Source organism: Cnephaeus nilssonii (genome assembly GCF_951640355.1).
Source record: "Cnephaeus nilssonii genome assembly, chromosome: X".
In the NCBI taxonomy this organism is placed as follows: domain Eukaryota; kingdom Metazoa; phylum Chordata; class Mammalia; order Chiroptera; family Vespertilionidae; genus Cnephaeus; species Cnephaeus nilssonii.
Window position 1 is genome coordinate 37,379,563 of NC_137071.1, and position 19,945 is coordinate 37,399,507.

Sequence of the window (19,945 nt, forward strand, 5' to 3'; positions counted from 1 at the left end):
CAAGCTAATTAACATATGCATCACCATTTTTTTGTGATGAGAAAACTTAAGTTTTACTTTCTTAGTAAAGTTTAAGAATACAACACAGTATCGCTCTCGAGAACTTATTCATCTGGTATAACTGAAAGTTTTTATCCTTTGACTAATATCTCCCTATTTTCTCCACCCCACCAGCCCATCAACAACCATTCTATTCTCTGTCTTTATGAGTTCAAATGCTTTAAATTCCATATATAAGTTAGATCATATGGTATTTGTCTTCCTCTGTCTTATTTTATTTAGCACAATGCCCTCCAGGTTCATCCATATTGTTGCAAATGGCAAGAGTTTCTTCTATTTTCAGGCTTAGTAAGATTCCATTGTGTATATCACATTTTTTTATGTATTACTCAATAGTTAAATGCTTTGCATTTATTAACTTAAATAATCCTCACAACAATTCTATAAGGAAGGTACTGTTATAATCCCATTTTATGAGGAACTCTAGACATAGAGCAGTTAATAAACTTGCCCAGGAAAAAAAATACTAAATGGAAGAGCTGTGCCTTGAGTCCAGGCTATCTGGCTCTAGAATCTATGACTGTTTAACCTTCTGGATACTGCCTCCCAATAAAAATTTGCTGAATAAATGACTAGTGACACTAAATGTACAGTGGCTAGTATTTACTATATACTTACTATGTGCCACTCACTGAAATTATTTTGCATCATTTGACCTTACCTACTTCCCGTCTATGTAGACATGATTATGATTCTCATTTTGCAAATGAGGGGACAATAATAGGAAAAGATCATTTGTTCAAGGTCATGCAGCTCATGGAAAAAAAAGAAATTGGTTCCCTCTTGTCTGGCCCTAGAATCCATGCTCTTAAGAATAAATTTCATTGCTAACAACTTACAGGGTTCTTCTCAAAACCTCCTGAGATAAATTTTATCATGGACCTGCTTTGACACTGAGGAAAAATAATAATTTACAGTTAAAGCACTTACCAAGGTTAGACTAATTAGTAAGAGACAGTAGAGTCTAGGACCCAGTTGTTCTGGCTTCAACTCTTCATCTTCTTTCTCTCTATCCCCATTTCTGTTGATATGTTTGCATTTCTAGTTGTCCTGAATGGCTCATCCTCCAAGTCAGGCCAATCAGTGCAAGAAGAAATGGCCCAAATGCAGAAAGTTACTTGAACAAAAGAAGTCCTCTCTCTAGCATCATTAAACTCTATTTCGTTCTGACTTTCCAGAATATGACAAAAACAACATAAATACCAAGTAGTTATGACACAGGAGACAACAGAGCACATCCAGACTGGCACCATTTACAGAAGATACAAGACAAAGTCTGTTTGGGCAACTTCAGGGCTATAGGAACTTTAGTGGATAAATGACTGAGGAGAGGAGAAATGGGCTCTCCTCCCTTTCCCACTAAAAAGTGAAAGGACAAACATGGAGAAAAGGGGGAAAATCCTCAAAAGCAGCAAAATAATTTCCAGTATAATTATATCAGGAAAAATAACAGTACACATGCATAGCTAAAATATCAGGGCAATGAGATTAAGAGGACCAGAGCCAGCGATCATAGAAGACAGGAAAAAAGAGAACAAAGAATCTTATCTACATTTTTCAAAAGAAAAGTGACAAGAAAAGAATGAGGACAGAAAAAGTTAAAGGACAGATCACATAATTAGAAGTCACTGGTATCTTCACATCTACTATAATGGCCACTTAATTCATAAACATATATATATGTGTGTGTGTGTGTGTGTGTGTGTGTGTGTGTGTGTGTGTGTGTGTATAGATACACACACCCTCTAAATCAAGCTACATGTTTTTAAAGCTGTTCTAAGTGGCTCAGGCAATCCCAATTTCCAATGTACACTATGGGAAAGATTTTGCATAATTATTTGCAAAATGGGTAAGTTTTTGCAATAAATCTTAAGAGTTAACCCTCAACAATTCCATCTCCTGATTTGATAGATGTCCTAAGAAGAATTGTGGGGGGGAGCTAAGAAGAGGCCTGGTATTTGGCCAAGTTCTATAATCATAAAAGTTTTGTCTTCCAGGGTCAGCTCCAGACCAAGATAATTATTGTACCCATTAACCAATCTACTATTGGTTCCGGAACTTGCATTCAAAGCTTATCTCCAACACTGAGGCACTTTGACTCAAAACTCAATTTGTTCTCTCAATCCACTGTCAAAGGCAAATGGACAAAGCTTTAATGAAAGATGTGGCACACACAGAGAACAGGGTGCTTAAAAACAAATGTGTAGCTCATGTCTCAGGCTGGAAAAAAATGACAATTTTTAACTAGGTATTTCAAGACTCACCATTCCTCTTCAGATGCATTTACTACTGGATGAGGTTAAGAACAAAGGGACTGGTTGATGGAGTCAGAGCCAAGGGTAGGACAACAAATTTAGAAAGTCACTAAGCATTCTTTGGTTTTTCCCTTCTCTTTTATTTTCCCTGGTCCAAAATTCTTCCCAACCACTCCCTGGAGCCAAAAGTGATCTGAACTCCCTATGTTGAGAAAGAAAGTGAGGGGAACAGTATACCGTCAGGAGAGGAGAACAGTATATCCATCAGTCTGAGAACATATGCCATTCTCCTACCTTCCAAGGATTGGAGACCAAGAAACCAACACCCACATTGAGTCAGCCAGAGGTCAATGACAAGAGTAAGACATCTCATCAAAAGAATTACAGAGAATGGAAGGTGGAGAAAAGCATAGTCAAGAGTTATAGGAAAGTGATACAACTTATGTAGAAAATAAATAAGGGCAAAGGGGAAATTCCTGTACCACAAAAGTACATACCTGTCAGGGAAAGGTAGGAGGACCTTTGTTGTTTCTTGGGGCAGTGAGGGTCCAGATGGCTAGAGCTATTAGAGTGGAAATAGGGGTAATTTGCTCAGGAAAGCCACTATTCACCAACTGGGATAGAAATGTTTAAATATTTTTAATGCCTACTATAAATCAGTAGGCTATCAGATCTGGGTGGAAGATAGTGGAGAAGGATAACCAGGGGTAGGAGGGTAAATAGTAAAAACGATACCAAGACAAAAACATCCTATCTTCAGAGCTTTACTGCCCAAAAGCCAGCTTTGCCTATGATATTCATGCCATACCAGTCATCCCAATATGGAATTGCTGCCAATCTCCTGTCTGCTTTTGACCCATAGTTTTAACCCACTTTATTGAGAGTTTGGGGATGATAAAAGGGGAGATGCTGGTGACCCCTGAAGTGCCCATATCCCTCAGGGAAGAAGAGGGTGTGATTACCTTCTTGCAGAGGACCATCTGGTGGTCAAACAGGAAGAAGACCCGCTGCTGGTTGCGGCCATAGGGCTGGTAGATCCAGGCCATCTCCCCAGTGTAGATCAGCTCCGAGCTCCTGTCTAGGATGTCCTCACCCTGGGAAGGACATGTGACAGTGAGAGGCAGCCAGGCAGGAGGGATGGACCCATCACCTGCCTGGAGGCACCTAGGGCTATACATAATCTGGGGCAGGAGTAGAACAGAAAGGACTGGTAGGAAAGGAGGGATGAAGGGAGGGACTCCTGGGAATCCTTGAAAGACTCCATGAGCTGGAAAGACTAATACTCTTATTCACCCTGAGGCCATATGAGCCCAGGGCTATCTAGAACTGCTATAGTCAATTGCCCTCTGGCCCTAGGGGCACCAGCTGCCATGAAGTTCATTCTCTAATTCGGCCTCTTTTTCTCTATGAATATCTCTCTGCCACAGTATTTCATCCCAGCATTTGTCTTTTAGATGCTTTCCTGTATCTGAAGATTAAGTCTGAATAGGTGGTAGAAGTCTCTTTGTTCCCGGTTGAGAAAAAGAGGATAGGGGAGAGCAAGAAGGAGATGATGATAAAGGAAAAGAGAACCCACACACCCTCTTAGAAGTGTTTTTCTTCCCCTAATAAGTTCATTAAAATATATTTATTAAATAGGAAACTTTATGACCACATGCTTCCTTGGCTTATTATCCAAAGTGTTGGAAACAACTCCTCCTTCTTGTTATGTAGAATCAGACACACAAAAAAGCACCAAGACACCTGATTCCTAATTCTTCAATTCTACAGTCTGGCTCCTTTTTTATGGTAATTCTGCTAGGTCATAGGTATGTGGTAAGTCTGTCAGATGCTGTTAAGACTTAGCACCTATTTTCAAGGAGCTTACATCTTCAGTGGATAAGACTAACAGAGGTATGCTTGGAACTCATGGAACACAAGGCAAACCAAATCAAAGCCATGGACACAAGGATGTGTGTTCTTTGGCCTATGTGCAGATGGGGACAAAGAGCAGTGCCCAGGATTAATACTTACTGAGCACCTATATTGTGTTACACTTTATCTCTTCTGACACTCACAGTTGCCCTGAGAGATAGATATTCTTGCTCTCATTTTATAGTCTGAGTTACAGAGAGGTCAAGTGATTAGCCAAGTTTATCCAGCTAGTTAGCTACAGATCTACAACCAAACCTCAATTCTATGGCTCCAGAGAATGTGCTCACTCTTACCATTACATTATGCTGTATCCAGGCCAAAATTACTGGAGGGTCAGTCCCTTCCTCTCTCTTGGTATCAGCTTTTCCAGCTGTTAAATGAGATATCTGAGGATGATGTCTAAGTCCCTAGCCCTGGTACTCAAAGTTTGAAGTCAGTTAGAAATGAAGGATGCTTCATCATCCCAGAAATAATCAGAGGCAAACAGCACTGGGCCAAAGAGAGGGGTAGATGGATATTATATTCTCAAGCATACCATTTTTTTTTCAGTCTAAGGGATGGAAAGGAAAAGAAGAGCTCAGTGGGAATATTTTCTAATAATACAACCTCAGAAAGAAAGCTCAGAGATATTACTGTGACTCCAGACTCCACCCCAGGGATACCTTAAAACTTAGATAACACTCCTTCTTGGGGAGCCCACATACTAGCACAGAACTTCTGGATGCCAAGATCTGGGAGAGGAAGTCCTCAGAATGAGGGAGCTATACAGGCCTTTCCTTTGAAGGAATGGAAAGATGAGTGTGGTACCAGTCTGCCATGTCCCATCTGAGGTATCCCAGGAAAATGTGTCTCCATCTATTTTGAATATATATGAAGTGAAAGAAATCTATAAAAGGGGCCAATGCCATATAAGTATGGCCAAAATTACTTTTAGATGCACCACTTACTAAACTGAGAATGATCGTACAAGCACTAGGACTACTCAGTCGTCATCTGGTCTACCCACCATATCAGTCAGTAGACAAAATCTATTCTAAGTACTACTTATCACATGTAACTCCACCAAGCAAAACAAAAACAAATAAAACCTTGAAAAAATACACTCCTTATGCTCATCAAGGTGGTTGACAGTTGATGTCGGGCAATTCATATGTCCTCTCTGTGCCTCAGTTTCCTCATTTTAAAAATGAGGGTAATAGCAGTACCAAACTCATTGGCTGTTGTGAAGATTATATAAATTAACATATATAAAGTTCTTAGGAAAGTACACATCATACTATAAGCTCTACATAAGTGAAAGTTATTCTATTGAGTATTACTATATGCCCTATATCCTATGCTACATACATACTCCTATTCATACCCCCTAATGTCCCACAATCAAGGTCAGAGAAATTGGAAGTAATTGTCTTAAAGTGGCTGAATCCAGGTCAGACTCCATCGAAATTCCATGTTCTAACCACTGAAGCACAGTAGAATAATGATTCCTTAATGGAACAACCAGCTGCCCTGGAAGTTTTCTGAGGTGAGAATCTCAGAAGGCTTGGGTTCTAGACCCACTGATGCTATCAATTTATCTGTACCTATGAGAAATATGTTAACCACTCTCAATCTGTTTCCTTATTTGGACAATAGAAATAATACAATGGTTCCTATAAGCCTCACGTTATATGGCTACTTGAAAGTGGCCATGTAAAATCAGTCCATGTGAAGGAAAGAGCTCTCTCAGAATTCAGAGCTCTCACCTTGTCCCTCAAAGTGCAATCCTTTTCCACTGACCCCTTCCCCACAGGCCTTTTGTTCTCTTCCATTCCTCTAGAATTTTGCTCACACTATTTCCTCTTCCTAGAATGTATTTGTCCCCACTTCCCCCCCGGATAGGCAAAAGCACATCTCACTCATCTCAATGCTCAGCATACCATTCTGATTATAGGCTGATTGTCTGATGTAGGGTTGTGGTCTCAAGAAATACCATCCTTTTCATACAGTTTATTTTCAATGCTGCCTACTGACAAGAGGGCATAGAAATAACAAATCCATCCAGCACCAGATTTGGTCTCCTGGTCCCAGGAGCATGCCTCATCAAGCCACCTTAGCTTTTAAACAGATGCTCTTGCTGCCTCCATCATGTTGGGGCTTTGTGTATCCTCCAACTTCTTTGGATTAAATAATCTGATGGTAAACTGCAATAGGTCCTTGGGTATTATACAATCAGGATGTGAGGGGAGGGGTTCCATGAGGAAGAAATCACAATCATGTTCCCAAACATGAGCTCTAAACTTGGGCTCCTGGTAAAAAATCTAAAAAAAAAAAAGGTTAAAAAGAAGGTGTCTCCCTTCCTTTCAAGTGGATCTAATGCGTGTAAAGGGTGGTAAAGTGATAGCTAAACCAAATATCAGCATCAGAAAATTAGAAATTCAAATTCTCCAGAAACTACAGTCCTTGGAATAGGTCCTTTTCTATGCTGTTCCCCTAAGCTGCTCTAAGGTATTTATTATTACTTAGTGTTGTATCTATGCCCAATGGAATGGGGTTGTGAAGTATTATTTTTATAAGCAGATGACAAAAAACAGAATTTGGTCTGTCAATTTGGCAGGGATGATAGTCATGGCCTGAAGTGTGCAGGCTTGGGTAGACCTAATAGATATGTCACGGTGAGGTGATCCTACCAAAAAGAAAATAAGTATGTTGGCTGGCCAACACCAGAGAACCAAGTGTGTATTCTGTGTTTGGGAGTGAATTAGCATATAGATCTCCTCAGCCAAGTATTGATCTGGTGAAATTCCAGGACTTGAAAGAGATTTGAAAAGCTACTGAGTCAACCCAATTGTTTCCTGGCAATAAGCAAAATGATGAACCTTTCCTTTCTTAATGAAGCACTGTTACAAAGATTTCTCCAACCTTCTTAGAAAGCTATTCAAGTACACAATACCTCTTATTAGCAGGAAGTTTTGCTTTGGCTCTTATCTAAATCCTTCCTGCTGCTCTTCAAATCTAATTCCTCTTCACCCATCCATGGCTATGTGCAGTTCTGGCTAAGCTGTTCAGACTTCCCAATATCCCTGTTGGTAAAGATCCTACCTCCCAGTCTAGGACAGAGGCCTGCCACTGGGCAATCTTGTCAATATTCTCCAAACGCCGCTTGCGTTCATTGATCTGCTGAGTCACATTTCTCATGACAGCCAAAGCAGCTGCCACATATCTGTAGTCACTGCGAAGACACAAAAGTACAAGTTAAATGATTCAATGTGCCAGAGAACCAGTGTGCTACATGCCAACCCTATCATGCATTCTCTTCTTCCTACTTAGTATAATAGAACCCTGGTTTTCGGATAGAAGCCATGTCACATGGAGACTACATTACCTATCATTTTTTACAGTAATGGGTGACTATATGTCTAAATTATGTCAAATGATATGTAAATAAAAGTATCAAGAATATGCACTAAACAGTTTGGCTCAGTGGTAGAGCATCAGCCTGTGGAATGAAGGGTCCCAGGTTTTATTCCAGTCAAGGGCATATACCTTGGTTGCAGGCACATCCCCAGTAGGGGGTGTGCAGGAGGCAGCTGATTAATGTTTATCTCTCATCGATGTTTCTAACTCTCTATCCCTCTCTCTTCCTCTCTGTAAAAAGTCAATAAAATATCTTTTTTTAAAAAGTGTCAAGAATAACTTTTGAGAAACCTCTTTCAAGGAAATTGGCATACCATTCTTTAGCCCTTACTTAATCATGATGTTTGGAATATAGATTTGATGGCTGAAGTTCTAGCAGTCATCTTGGACCAGAAGGATAAGGTCCAGACTCCTAGAGATAGGATAAGAGAAAGTTGGAGAAAGTCCAAGTCTCTGATGACTATGGCAGCCATAGATTACCTCCCTGCAGATATCTTTTTCATAAGATAAAAATAGACCCATATCTTTTCTATACCATTATTTTTGTGTCCTATCTGATACAACCAGCCAAAGACCAAGAGGGGATCTTCGCACATGCCTTGGTCCAGACAACTTTACCATTTCTTCTATCAACTATTTCTTTTTTTAAAATCCCCATTTTATTTTATTTTATTTTTTAATAAAAGATAACAGCATGGACAGAACTGGAGAGCATTATGCTAAGTGAAATAATCCAGTCAGAGAAAGATAAATATCACATGATCTCACTCATTTATGGAATATAATGAACGTTTATGCTGTTCATTATATTCCATAAATGAGTGAGATCATGTGATATTTATCTTTCTCTGATTAAGGTATTATGTATGTGTCCTTATCCCATTACCCCTCATCCCCCCCACTCATGCCCTCACCCCCCTGTTGTCTGTGTCCATTGGTTAGGCTTATATGCATGCATACAAGTCCTTTGGTTGATCTCTCCCCCTTACCCCCACCCCCCTCCCCTACCTTCCCTCTGAGGTTTGATGGTCTGATCGATGTTTCTCTGGATCTGTTTTTGTGCATCCGTTTATGTTGTTCATTATATTCCATAAATGAGTGAGATCATGTGATATTTATCTTTCTCTGACTGGATTATTTCACTTAGCATAATGCTCTCCAGTTCTACCCATGCTGTTGCAAATGGTAAGAACTCCTTCTTTTTTACCGCAGCGTAGTATTCCATTGTGTAGATGTACCACAGTTTTTTAATCCACTCATCTGCTAATGGGCACTTAGGCTGTTTCCAAATCTTAGCTATGGTGAATTGTGCTGCTATGAACATAAGGGTGCATATATTCTTTTTAATGTGTTTCTAGTTTCTTGGGATATATTCCTAGAAATGGTATTCCTGGGTCAAATGGGAGTTCCAGTTATAGTTTTTTGAGGAAATTCCATACTGTTCTCCACAGTGGCTGCACCAGTCTGCATTCCTGCCAGCAGTGCATGTCATCATCAAAATGTCCATTCTACCCAAAACAATCTATAGATTAAATACACTCCCCGTTAAAATACCAATGGCATATTTCACAGGCCTAGAATGAACTTTCCAAAATTTCATCTGGAATTAAAAAAGTCCCCAAATAGCTGCAGCAATCCTGAGAAAGAAGAACAAAGTAGGTGGGATCTCAGTACCAGATATCAAGCTGTATTACAAAGCCACTGTTCTCAAAACAGCCTGGTACTGGCACAAGAACAGACATATAGATCAATGGAATAGAATACAGAACCCAGAAATCGATCCAAACCACTATGCTCAATTAATATTTGACAAAGGAGGCATGAACATACAATGGAGTCAAGACAGTCTATTCAATAAATGGTGTTGGGAAAATTGGACACACACATGCAAAATAAATAAATAAAACTAGACCACCAAATTACACCATACACAAAAACAAACTCAAAATGGATAAAGGATTTAAACATAAGATGGGAAACCATAAAAATACTAGAGGAATCCACATTCAGCAAAATCTCAGACATATGCCGAAGCAATTTCTTCACTGATACTGCTCCTAGGGCAATGGAAACTAAAGAGAAAATAAACAAATGGAACTACATCAAAATAAAAAGCTTTTGCACAGCAAAAAGAAACCATCAACAAAACAAGAAAGCCCACTGCATGGGAGAACATATTTGCAAACGTTATCACCGATAAGGGTTTAATCTCCAACATTTACAGGGAACTCATACAACTTAACAAAAGGAAGATAAACAACCCAATCAAAAAATGGGCAATGGCTGAAACCGGTTTGGCTCAGTGGATAGAGCGTCAGCCTGTGGACTGAAAGGTCCCAGGTTCGATTCTGGTCAAGGGCATGTACCTTGGTTGCGGGCACATCCCCAGTAGGGGGTGTGCAAGAGGCAGCTGATCGATGTTTCTCTCTCATCGATGTTTCTAACTCTCTATCCCTCTCTGGAAAAAAATCAATAAAATATATTTTAAAAAAATGGGCAATGGACCTAAATAGATACTTTTCTAAAGAAGACAGAAAGAAGGCCAAGAGACATATGAAAGCATGCTCAAAGTCACTAATCATCCGAGAGATGCAAATCAAAATGACAATGAGGTACCACCTCACGCCTGTTAAAATGGCTATCATCAACAAATCAACAAACAACAAGTGCTGGCAAGGATGCATAGAAAAAGGAACTATCACCTATTTCTAAGGAACTCTGCCCCTAATCACTGTGAAATAACATCCTCCTGAACAATATAGAGCTCATACATAGAATAGTGATTAGAACAGAGACTGAAGCCAGACTCCTTGGGCTCAAACCCTAGTTTTGTCACTGACTAGTGGTGTGGCCTTTGTCAAGTTTCATTCACCCTCTCAGTGACTCAGTTTCCCACAAAATGAGGAGCATTACCTTAGGATTTGTTGAGGGTTTAATCATCCATGTAAACTATTTTACTCCCTTACTCCAGTTTGATTTCTATACAACTGCCAGACCCCAGTCTTCAAACACTACTGCATTTAATCACCTCCAGTGACACAATGCTTACTATGCCTCCTAACCAGTTTATTTTGTCTCAAGACAACTCTGTTAAAAAATAAGCTCTTCTTTATCCTGAATCTTTATGAATGTTAGCTATTATCAGTTTTTCTTCTGGATCCTACTACTGACTCATATTGAGCTTATGGCTGACTAATGTTTCCTACGTCTCTTTGAAATATGCTGTCTGGAAGCTGCACGTCTCTCAATCTGAAGTTTAACTGTTGATTTTTTAAACACAACTGCAAATCTTTACATTTGTTCATGTTACATTTCATCCCTTTACAATAGATCCTCCAGCCTATGGGGGATCTATTGGGCTCTGTAACATTGTCAAAGTTATTCTCTGGCAGTACTATTTGAGCCTGCCATTTAGAAGCAGAATAGGGTAATGATAGAAGGGATGGTTGCAGTGTCGAAGCTGTTAACATAAACAAGAACCTCTGTTCTTTGGGCCCGATTTCTGTCTCCTGCCATTCCTCTATCTGACTTGAGTGCATCAGGAAAATGCCTTAAGCCACTTTCTGGAAGGTAAAGCATAGAGCTATACTGCCCAATAAGGTAGCCACTAGCTACATTTAAGTAAAATAAATTTTTTGTTCCTCAGTTTTATCAGCTACATTTCTCAGTACTCAGTAGCCATATATGGCCAGTGGCTAAAATATTAGGTAGCATAGATATAGAGCCTTTACATCACTGTAGAAAGTTCTACTGGACAGCACTGGCATGAGAATGCTTATTACCTCATGCCCCACTCAACCATGAATTAATCCCTGCCACTGTGCCATACTGTCAGTCGACCTTTGCCATTTTTACCTGGCTGCCTTTTTCACAATGTTTATAGAGGAAATATTCTGATCCCTAACTTGCCCCTTTAGCGTTAGTAGTATGTGAAAAAAGTAAATAGCTATGGTTCAGTCAGAATCCTGCTCAGAGTCCCGAGGACTCCAGATGATGTCTGGGCCCAGGCCCCTAATGAAGAGATTGACTGAAGCAAGATTGTATTACTCCAGATGTCAGCTAAATGCCCTCTTATACATAGTCTTCATTCTTGTCAGCTTAAGGAAGGTTGGGTGGAAGGATGGGGACATGTCACCCTTCTGTAAGCAAAGGTAGTATTGTTCTCCGTTTATCACTCTCCATCCATCTAATCTTCTACCTCAGCAAGCCACTCTGACTGCCTGCATTTCAGACCTACCTATCTTAACATCTATCACACTAAGCTTTTAAGCTGGCAGCAACTTCTAATTGCCTTCAAATCCAAGCTACTCTGACATGCATCACAGGAGCTGCCATCTTGATGCAGCTTGCTGAACCTGCTAAAAGGGGTACAGTGCTTGGCTCAATAGGGCATGCCGAAGGAAAATAGGGACTGATGTAGCCTGTCACTGTCTGAGCCATCTTCTCAGCACTCTTGATCCCAGAGGATAGAAGGAGAGGGGATCAGGGACCCAGAAGGAAAAGAGGCCTTGAGGCAGGGGTTCCAGTCACAAAGTGAAGTACCACTGGAATGGCAAATCCCAGGCAGATGACCTATCTTATTGGTTCCCACTAAACTCAAAAGGCCCTGAGGTTGCTTTGACCTAAGAAACTAACATAGCTTTTTGCTGTGCTTTGAAAATGGTCTTTCTGAGCTCTTAAAATCAATTATGTAACATATAATTTACTTAGTTGAAATCATCCATCCCCAAGTATGATTTTTAGAGCCTTCTGCTAAGTTCCATGGAATAGATATTCAGGATTAGGTGGGAAATGAACTGTGATATAAAAACATTTGAGAGCCACTATTTGAATATACCGGTTTTAAAACTATTGGTCTGGAGGTTGCTCCACTGAGATTTAGGTACAATAGTGGCTGCTTCTGGTCATTTAACACCATGAAGTATAACTGTGGAGGGCATTTAGGCTCATATTATCATGAGTTAGCAGAACCAGAAGACACCTTGCAGATGGGCTAATACAATAGCTGACAAACCTTCTTGGGCATGGAAATCACTTGGAGGGCTCTTTAAAAAGGTTTAAAAAGTTAGGTTCCCAGTACTGGATAGGTGGCTCAGCTGGTTGGAGCACCATCCTGTACACCAAAAGGTTGTGGGTTTGATTCCAGATCTGGGCACATACCTAGGTTTCAGGTTCAATTCCAGGTTGGGGCATGTACAGGAGGCAACTGATTGAGGTTTCTCTCTCACATTAATGTTTCTCTCTCAAGTCAATAAGCATATCCTCGAGTAAGGATTTAAAAAAAAAAGCCTACAGTTAAAAAACAAAAAGAGCTAAGTTCTCAGAACACTGTCCAAAATTTGTGTCCCTGTTTTGCCACAGACTTGCTCTTGGTCATTTCACTGTCTGGGCCTCAGTCTCTCCAGCTATAGAAGGAGGAAGTCTGACTAGAATACCTTCCTTTAAGGGTCTTTCCATTATAAGTGCTATAAATATTTTCCATTTTTATTTTCAAAATATCTTCATTTTAGTGGGGGTTCTTCAGTGTCTTACATTAGTTCTCATAAGAAACTGTATCCTTAAAAAACTTGGCACTCAGTTCTGACAATGGGTTGTATTAAATCTTTTCAAATGAGATTTAGTCACCTCTAAATTTCATATCTAATGAATATTCCACCATTCCCAAGCTAGCAAACAGACTCAGGGAGGAAAGAGAAGAATCCTCCTTTGCAAGGTCCCTCTCTACCTGCCTTCCTCATAACTAACAGAGTATGGAAGGCAGAATTACCACTGGTGGTGTTACTTACACCAAGGGAGAGTCCAGTGTCACTGTATTTGGATTCATATCTGAAATCTGTCCAGGGATCCAAAACTACTGAAGCACATGACCCATGATTTACTTAGAAAAACAACATCAACTTAAAAATAAACGCATGGACTGACCTAGAAGTTTGACATAAACAAAACCAACTGGCCAAAACCCATGGCCTTATGCAACTAGCTCTAGAAGTCATATCCAAGGAACCCAGGCAATGGAGCCAAATAAAAGTAAGAAGCAGGCCTAATACGAATCAGATAGGAAGCTAAAACAATTGGCCAAAGGCCTTCTTTCTTCTTGGAGTGCTCAATCAGAAAGAAAGCAGAGAGCTGGGCCAGCTGGTCTAAGATCAGGGACCTAATACCAATTAAAGGCAGTCTAGAAACAGGCTGAGGACTCTAGTTCATGAAGTAAAACACGTGAAAGAGTGGGAGAGTGGGGGATGGTTCACTTTAGACCATCCCCATTGTTGGAGATGACACTCAGCATATACCTTACTGGTAGGAGGTTTGGGGTGCCATTTCCATTTTGAGAGATAAACTCCTTGGTCCATTTTGAGTTGGTTTTCTTGAAAATATTAAAAACCTTTGAAAAAAACTTCAGGGGAAGTTTCAAGTCTATTTTTCCCCAGTATGTTCAGGGTCTAACAGGAAAGTACAGTTGGAATGAGGCAGAGCAGGATAGAAAAGATAAAGAAAAGCAAGGAGTTAGCCTTGCAGAATAAATGTAAGGTCGGTATAGTTGGGCAGACTGTTACCAAAATATTTAAATCTATTAAGCAGAGTAGAAAATAACAGTTGAACAATTATTCCATCTGTGTTGAATTACTTGGCTAAACTCAGGACTAAGGACCAGACTATAAGCTCCCTGAAGGCAGGGTTTAAGTTGTACAATAATGATGATGCATAATGATTTTTGTGCATACTGATTTACATCTTTTTTTAAAAAAACAGAACATGATCATATTTAATACACAAGTTTGATACAACCAAAAAGTAAAACACCAGAATAAAATAGTAACAAAAACATGGTATTTCATTTGCAATGCATAAAAAATGGTTAACATCTTTAGTCATAAACAAGCTCTTAAAAACCAGTAACAGAGGCACTATAATGTAAGGAAACTTGATTTACAACTTTATAAGCAACCCTCATAAGCCTTCCCTTACTTTATACACATAAAAGCCTTGAGAGGTAAGCAAGAATATGTCATCGTCCCATTGTGCAAAGAAGCTAACAGAAGCTCAGACAAGGAAAAAGAACATACATACTCAGTAAGAACCAACATGTAGAGGAGGCTCTTTCCTTCACTCCTGCCTCTCTTAATCCCTTACCTATGGTCCTGGGCAGTATACTTGAGGAGCTCAGCCAACTGTAAGGGATACTTGCAGATTTTCTGGACTGGAGTCAGAAGGAAACCATCAATAGCTATGTCGATCATCTGCTGCAAGAGGCGACAGGCCTCAAAGAAGTGCTGATAGCGGCTGTCCTTCATCAGTTTGGAGAGCTCCATGCAGGCATCCAGATGGTTGTTACAGTATTCAGAGTATATCCAGAATCCATCTTGCTGTGAGCAGAAGAAAAAATGAAGAGAAAGTAAAAGACTGCTGAGGATTCCAAAAGAAGTTTTGGAGAAATGGAAAAAAAAGACCCTGTTGTTATGTAAAAATATTAACATGATAATATCAATCTTCCTAAATTGATTCATAATTTAATAATAAAAATAAATTATTTGGAAACTAGAAAAAATTATTGTAAAACAATATAGAAAAAATAAATAAGTAGCAATAGTAAGGAAATTCTATAAAAGAAGGGTAATGAGGAGAGACTGGCCCTCACAATAGGAAATATACCACAGCAATAAAACTTCAGAAATTTCTGGCAAGGGCAGACTAAATTTTTTAGAAAAATCTTAGCCAGAAAAGCTAGAAAAATATAATAATTTCTGTTTGAATAAATCACATTATCCAGAGGCTCAAACTGTCTCCACAGAATATCCATTAGGAAATACACCTTGGATTATTTAGGGGTAAAGAGGTCATGATGTATGCAAATTAAACAGATGGCTAAGAAAAAATATATGAGTGGATGTATGTACATGTACATATACATATAGAGAGGTGGGAAGAGTAAAGAGAAAGACGGAGAGCATATTCAAATTATAAATTAAAAGCAGTGAAATGTTATGTTAACAATAAGTGAATCTGGGCAAATGGTATATGAATGTTCTTTGTACTTTTCTTACTTTACAACTTTCCTGTAAGTTTGAAATTATTTCTAAGTTTAAAATAAACCTCTACAAATGTCCTTATACATTGTTTAAAACTCATACAAAGTTTACTTGATACATAAAAAAAACCTAAGAGAAATAATAGGCAATACAAATTGATAGATTAAAAAAATCAAGATTGAGTTATTACACACAGACTTAAAAATATTATTTAAAAAATACTAAATAGGCAAGTCCTACAGATAAAAAGAAATTAGAAAAATATATATCTAAATAAAAAGGGAGAGAGTGTGAGTGAGTAAAGGGGCAAGAGGGGCGTGTGTAGACATGTGTGGTATATGTGTGGGTGAATGAGGAACAGATAGATATCTTAGGAGTCCCAGGAACTGTCAGATCAGGCTCTCCTAGACGGGGAACCCCTGCTGATGCTGAAGGCACCCCCAGACTGGCTAAGCTTTGGTGCGGAACCCACAGCATCTTATAGAGGGGAGTAACGGAGGCCAGGAGTGCTGCAACACCAAAATCCAGACTGACCTCACATAGCACCTCAAGACCTGTGCAGGGAGCTGCTTGCCAGCCATAACACATGTGGAACCACCACCGTGCTTGGGCAGTGAGCAGCATGATACCATGACATAGGTCCCAGATGTCTGCAGTGAGTACTCACCAGACAGACCTCTTGAGCTGTGCCTCTTAGCTGAAGCCCAAACCCAGTGCCCCAGAATCCTGTGCTTCAGGTCCCCACACTATGAGTGCAAGCCATGGGTATCCCACTCCTTGCTCCATTCCGAGTCCTAGTAGAGAGCCATAGCCTGGTGCATGCTACACCCTCACCCAGATATAGCCCTCACCCAGTGATTATCCCATCCCCCACACAGAAAGAGCCTTTGGCAAGAGTGCACTCTGCCAGCACACAGACAGAGCTTTGGCTGGTGCGCACCCCACCCCCAGCACAGACAGAGCTGCAGCCCAGTGTTTGCTATGCACCCAGCAGAGACAGAGCCTCTTACCAGTGGGTGCCCCACCTTGGCACAGACAGAGCTGCAGCCTGGTGTGCGTCCAGCCCATGGCAAAAACAGAGCCTTGGGCCAGTGTGTGCTACACACCCAGCAGATACAGAGCCATTGGACAGTGGGTGCTCTGCCACCAGCACAGACAGACCTTTTGGCTGCTGAGTGCCACACCCCCAGCATAGACAGAGCCTTTGGACTGTGTGTGCTCTGAACCCAGCACAGACAAAGCTGTCACCTGGCACATGCCCTACCCCTAGCCCAGGTCAGAGCTGGTGGTGGGACCTGGTGTGCCCAGAAACAGGTCACAGGACCACGCTGCAAGTGCACTGCTAGAGGGACTTAGGCACCATCCTGCCTTAGAAGCTGGGGCCACACAGAAAATTGCATGCCAGAGGGTTCTGGGCCCTCACAGAGAGTCACAAAATAGAGCAACTATGCACCCATAGTCGCCAACTCTGAGAAACAGAAAACTGAGGGACCAGACTAGGGGAGAAGGGGGTACAACTCAGAGCAGAGGCAGTAACAGTGTGAAACTCAAGGCAGACCCAACCCCTGGGGTAGGGGTCCAGGACCATTGGACTGCTAGGGGCTTTAATGCATGGGACCCCCAGCAGGGAGCCCAGAGCAAGAAAGAGACAGAAAATAGGGAGGAAAGAAACAATCCCCAAGGAAAAGAAAGGAATAATCGCCAGAAAAGGAACTAAATGAAACAGAGGCATGCAAATGTCAGAGAAAGAATTCAGAGTAAGGGTCATAAACAGGCTACATGAGAACATCAACAACTTATGTAAGAATCAAGAGGAAATAAAAAATGATACAACTACAATAAAAAACACAATGGAAGGTTTCAACAGTAGACTAGAAGAAAGGGAGGACCGAATCAGCGAGCTAGAAGACAGGGTAGGAAAACACACCCAATCTGAACAGCAATTGGAGGAAAAAAATAGAAAGCAGGAGGAGAGTTTAAGGGAGCTTAGGGACAACATGAAATGAAGCAACATCCATATAATAGGGGTGCCAGAAGGACAACAAGAAGAGCAAGGATTAGAAAACATATTTGAAGAAATAATGACAAAAAATTTCCCTGATTTGAGGAAGAAAAAAGTCACACAAACACAGAGATTCCCAAACAAGATGAACCCCAAAAGACCCACACCAAGACATGTCATAATTACAATGGCAAACATTAACAGCAAAGAGAGAATCTTAAGCACTGGAAGAGAGAGACAGAGAGTTACCTACAAGGGATCTCCCATTAGATTATCAAATCATTTCTCAACAGAAACACTTCAGGCCAGAGGGGAATGAAATGAAGTATACAAAGTGATGCAAAGCAAGGGAATGAATCCAAGAATACTCTATCCAGCAAGGCGATTATTCAAAATTGAAGGGGAAATCAGGAGCTTCACAAATAAAAAAAGGCTAAGGGAGTTTACTACTACCAAGTCAGCAATGCAAGAAATGCTAAAGGGACTGTTGTAAAAAGAAGAAATAAAAAGGGAAGAAAAAACACAAGCACAAAAAATAAAAATGGCTATAAACAAGTACTTATCAATAATAATCTTAAATGTAAATTGATTAAATGCTCCAATCAACAGACATAGGGTGGCTGAATGGATAAGAAAACACGACCCATATATGCTTTCTATAGGAGACCCACCTCAGAACAAGGGACTCACAGACTGAAAGTGAAGGGATGGAAAAATATTTTTAAGGCAAACAAAAATGAAAAAAACAAAGCTGGGGTACAAATACTTACATCTGACAAAATATACCTCAAAGTAAAGGCCATAACAAGAGATATTGAAGGCCTTGATAATACTAAAGGGAGCAATTCAACAAGAGTATATAACTCTGGTAAACATATATGCAACCAATGCAGGAGCACCCAAATACATAAAAAAAAGTTCTGGAAGATATCAAGGGAGAGATTGACAGCAATACAATCATAGTAGGGGACTTTAATACCCTATTGACATTACTGGATAAATCCTCTGGACAAAAATTCAACAAAGAAACAGCAATCCTTAATGACTCAGTAAATCATATGGACTTAATTGACATCTTTTGAACATTTCACCCTAAAGCTACAAAATATATATTCTTCTCAAGTGCACATGGGACATTTCCAAAGATAGAGCACATATCAGGACACAGGCTAAGTCTCTACAAATTCAACAAGACTGAAACCATATTAAGCATCTTCTGAGATCACAATGGCATAAAACTAGAAATTGAAACGGTTAAAGAGAGTAAAATGGGACAGAGAAAACATATTGTGCTTAGCATATATCTTGCAGAAAGCTTGCAATCTTGAGCACGGCATAGTCTAGATAGCCACTGGACATCTGGCGCCAGGAAGAGCCAAGGACAGATCAGACCCTTACATCAACAGAATGGCTTGTAGCCAGCAAAAGTTAATAAAAACATTTCCCTACCTGCACTCTCTGTTGATTCCTTTGTCGGACCCAGCCTACCTGTACCCAAGTGCCTGAAATAAAAGCTTATTTTGATACATTATGGCCTCATGTCATAGAGGTTGGACCCCAGCCCACTCCGCACCTTTCATTTGGCACCAAAACCCAGGAAGGTCTAGTGAGGGGTCTGGTAAGAGCCATTGCAGGGTTCCAGCAACTGGGCACTTGGTACTCAGAGAGACCATGATTGTCCAGCTTCTGAGCTCCCCGTGTGTCCGAGGAAGGCCCCCAGCCATGCATCTGCACAGCTGAACTTCTACTGGACTCGTGACACTTACTTGGGTCTCCCTAGCTTTCCTCCAGACTGGTCTGGGTTGTGCCCATGACTGGATAGTAGACCTCTCCTTGCCTTGCCTCCTTCTCCATCAACACCGGGCATAAACTCTTGAGTAAGTGGCTTTAGTCTGTTTTCCTACGTTCCGGACTGTCCTGTCATTTTGGGTTTGGAGCCAGGCTCCAGGCTGTTACTGTATGGCCGGCCCCACGAAAATCCAGCACTGGTCAGGACAAGTACTCCAGGGAAACTAGGTTCCCTTGCCCACTCTCTTTCTGGGGACACCTGTCACAGAGGGAGGGCTCCGTCTATTTCTTGTGAACATTAGGGGGAGATGGAGACGCCTTTCTCTGTCTTAACTTCACTGAGAACAGACCTTAAGCCACAGCCCGTCACCATGGGGAATTCACAGTCGACCATTCCCTGCACCACACCCCTGGGCTGTGTACTTAAGAATCTTCAGACCCTACAATTTACTGGCCTCAGTATAAATTAGACAATGGGTCCCAATGGCCTGAAAACGGCACAT

At 40.7% G+C, this 19,945-nt stretch overlaps 1 protein-coding gene across 5 annotated transcripts in view; it reads right to left on the reverse strand.

Annotated features, from left to right (window-relative positions):
• ARHGEF9 (Cdc42 guanine nucleotide exchange factor 9) overlaps positions 1-19,945 on the reverse strand; it is a 387,554-nt gene that overhangs the window by 69,312 nt on the left and 298,297 nt on the right. For all 5 annotated transcript variants that reach the window (XM_079764371.1, XM_079764370.1, XM_079764374.1 and 2 more), the window contains 3 exons: positions 14,757-14,989; positions 7,311-7,440; positions 3,278-3,409 (listed from right to left, as the gene is read on the reverse strand). In XM_079764371.1, the coding sequence (XP_079620497.1) occupies positions 3,278-3,409; positions 7,311-7,440; positions 14,757-14,989 (495 nt within the window). The remainder of the gene's footprint in view (positions 1-3,277; positions 3,410-7,310; positions 7,441-14,756; positions 14,990-19,945) is intronic.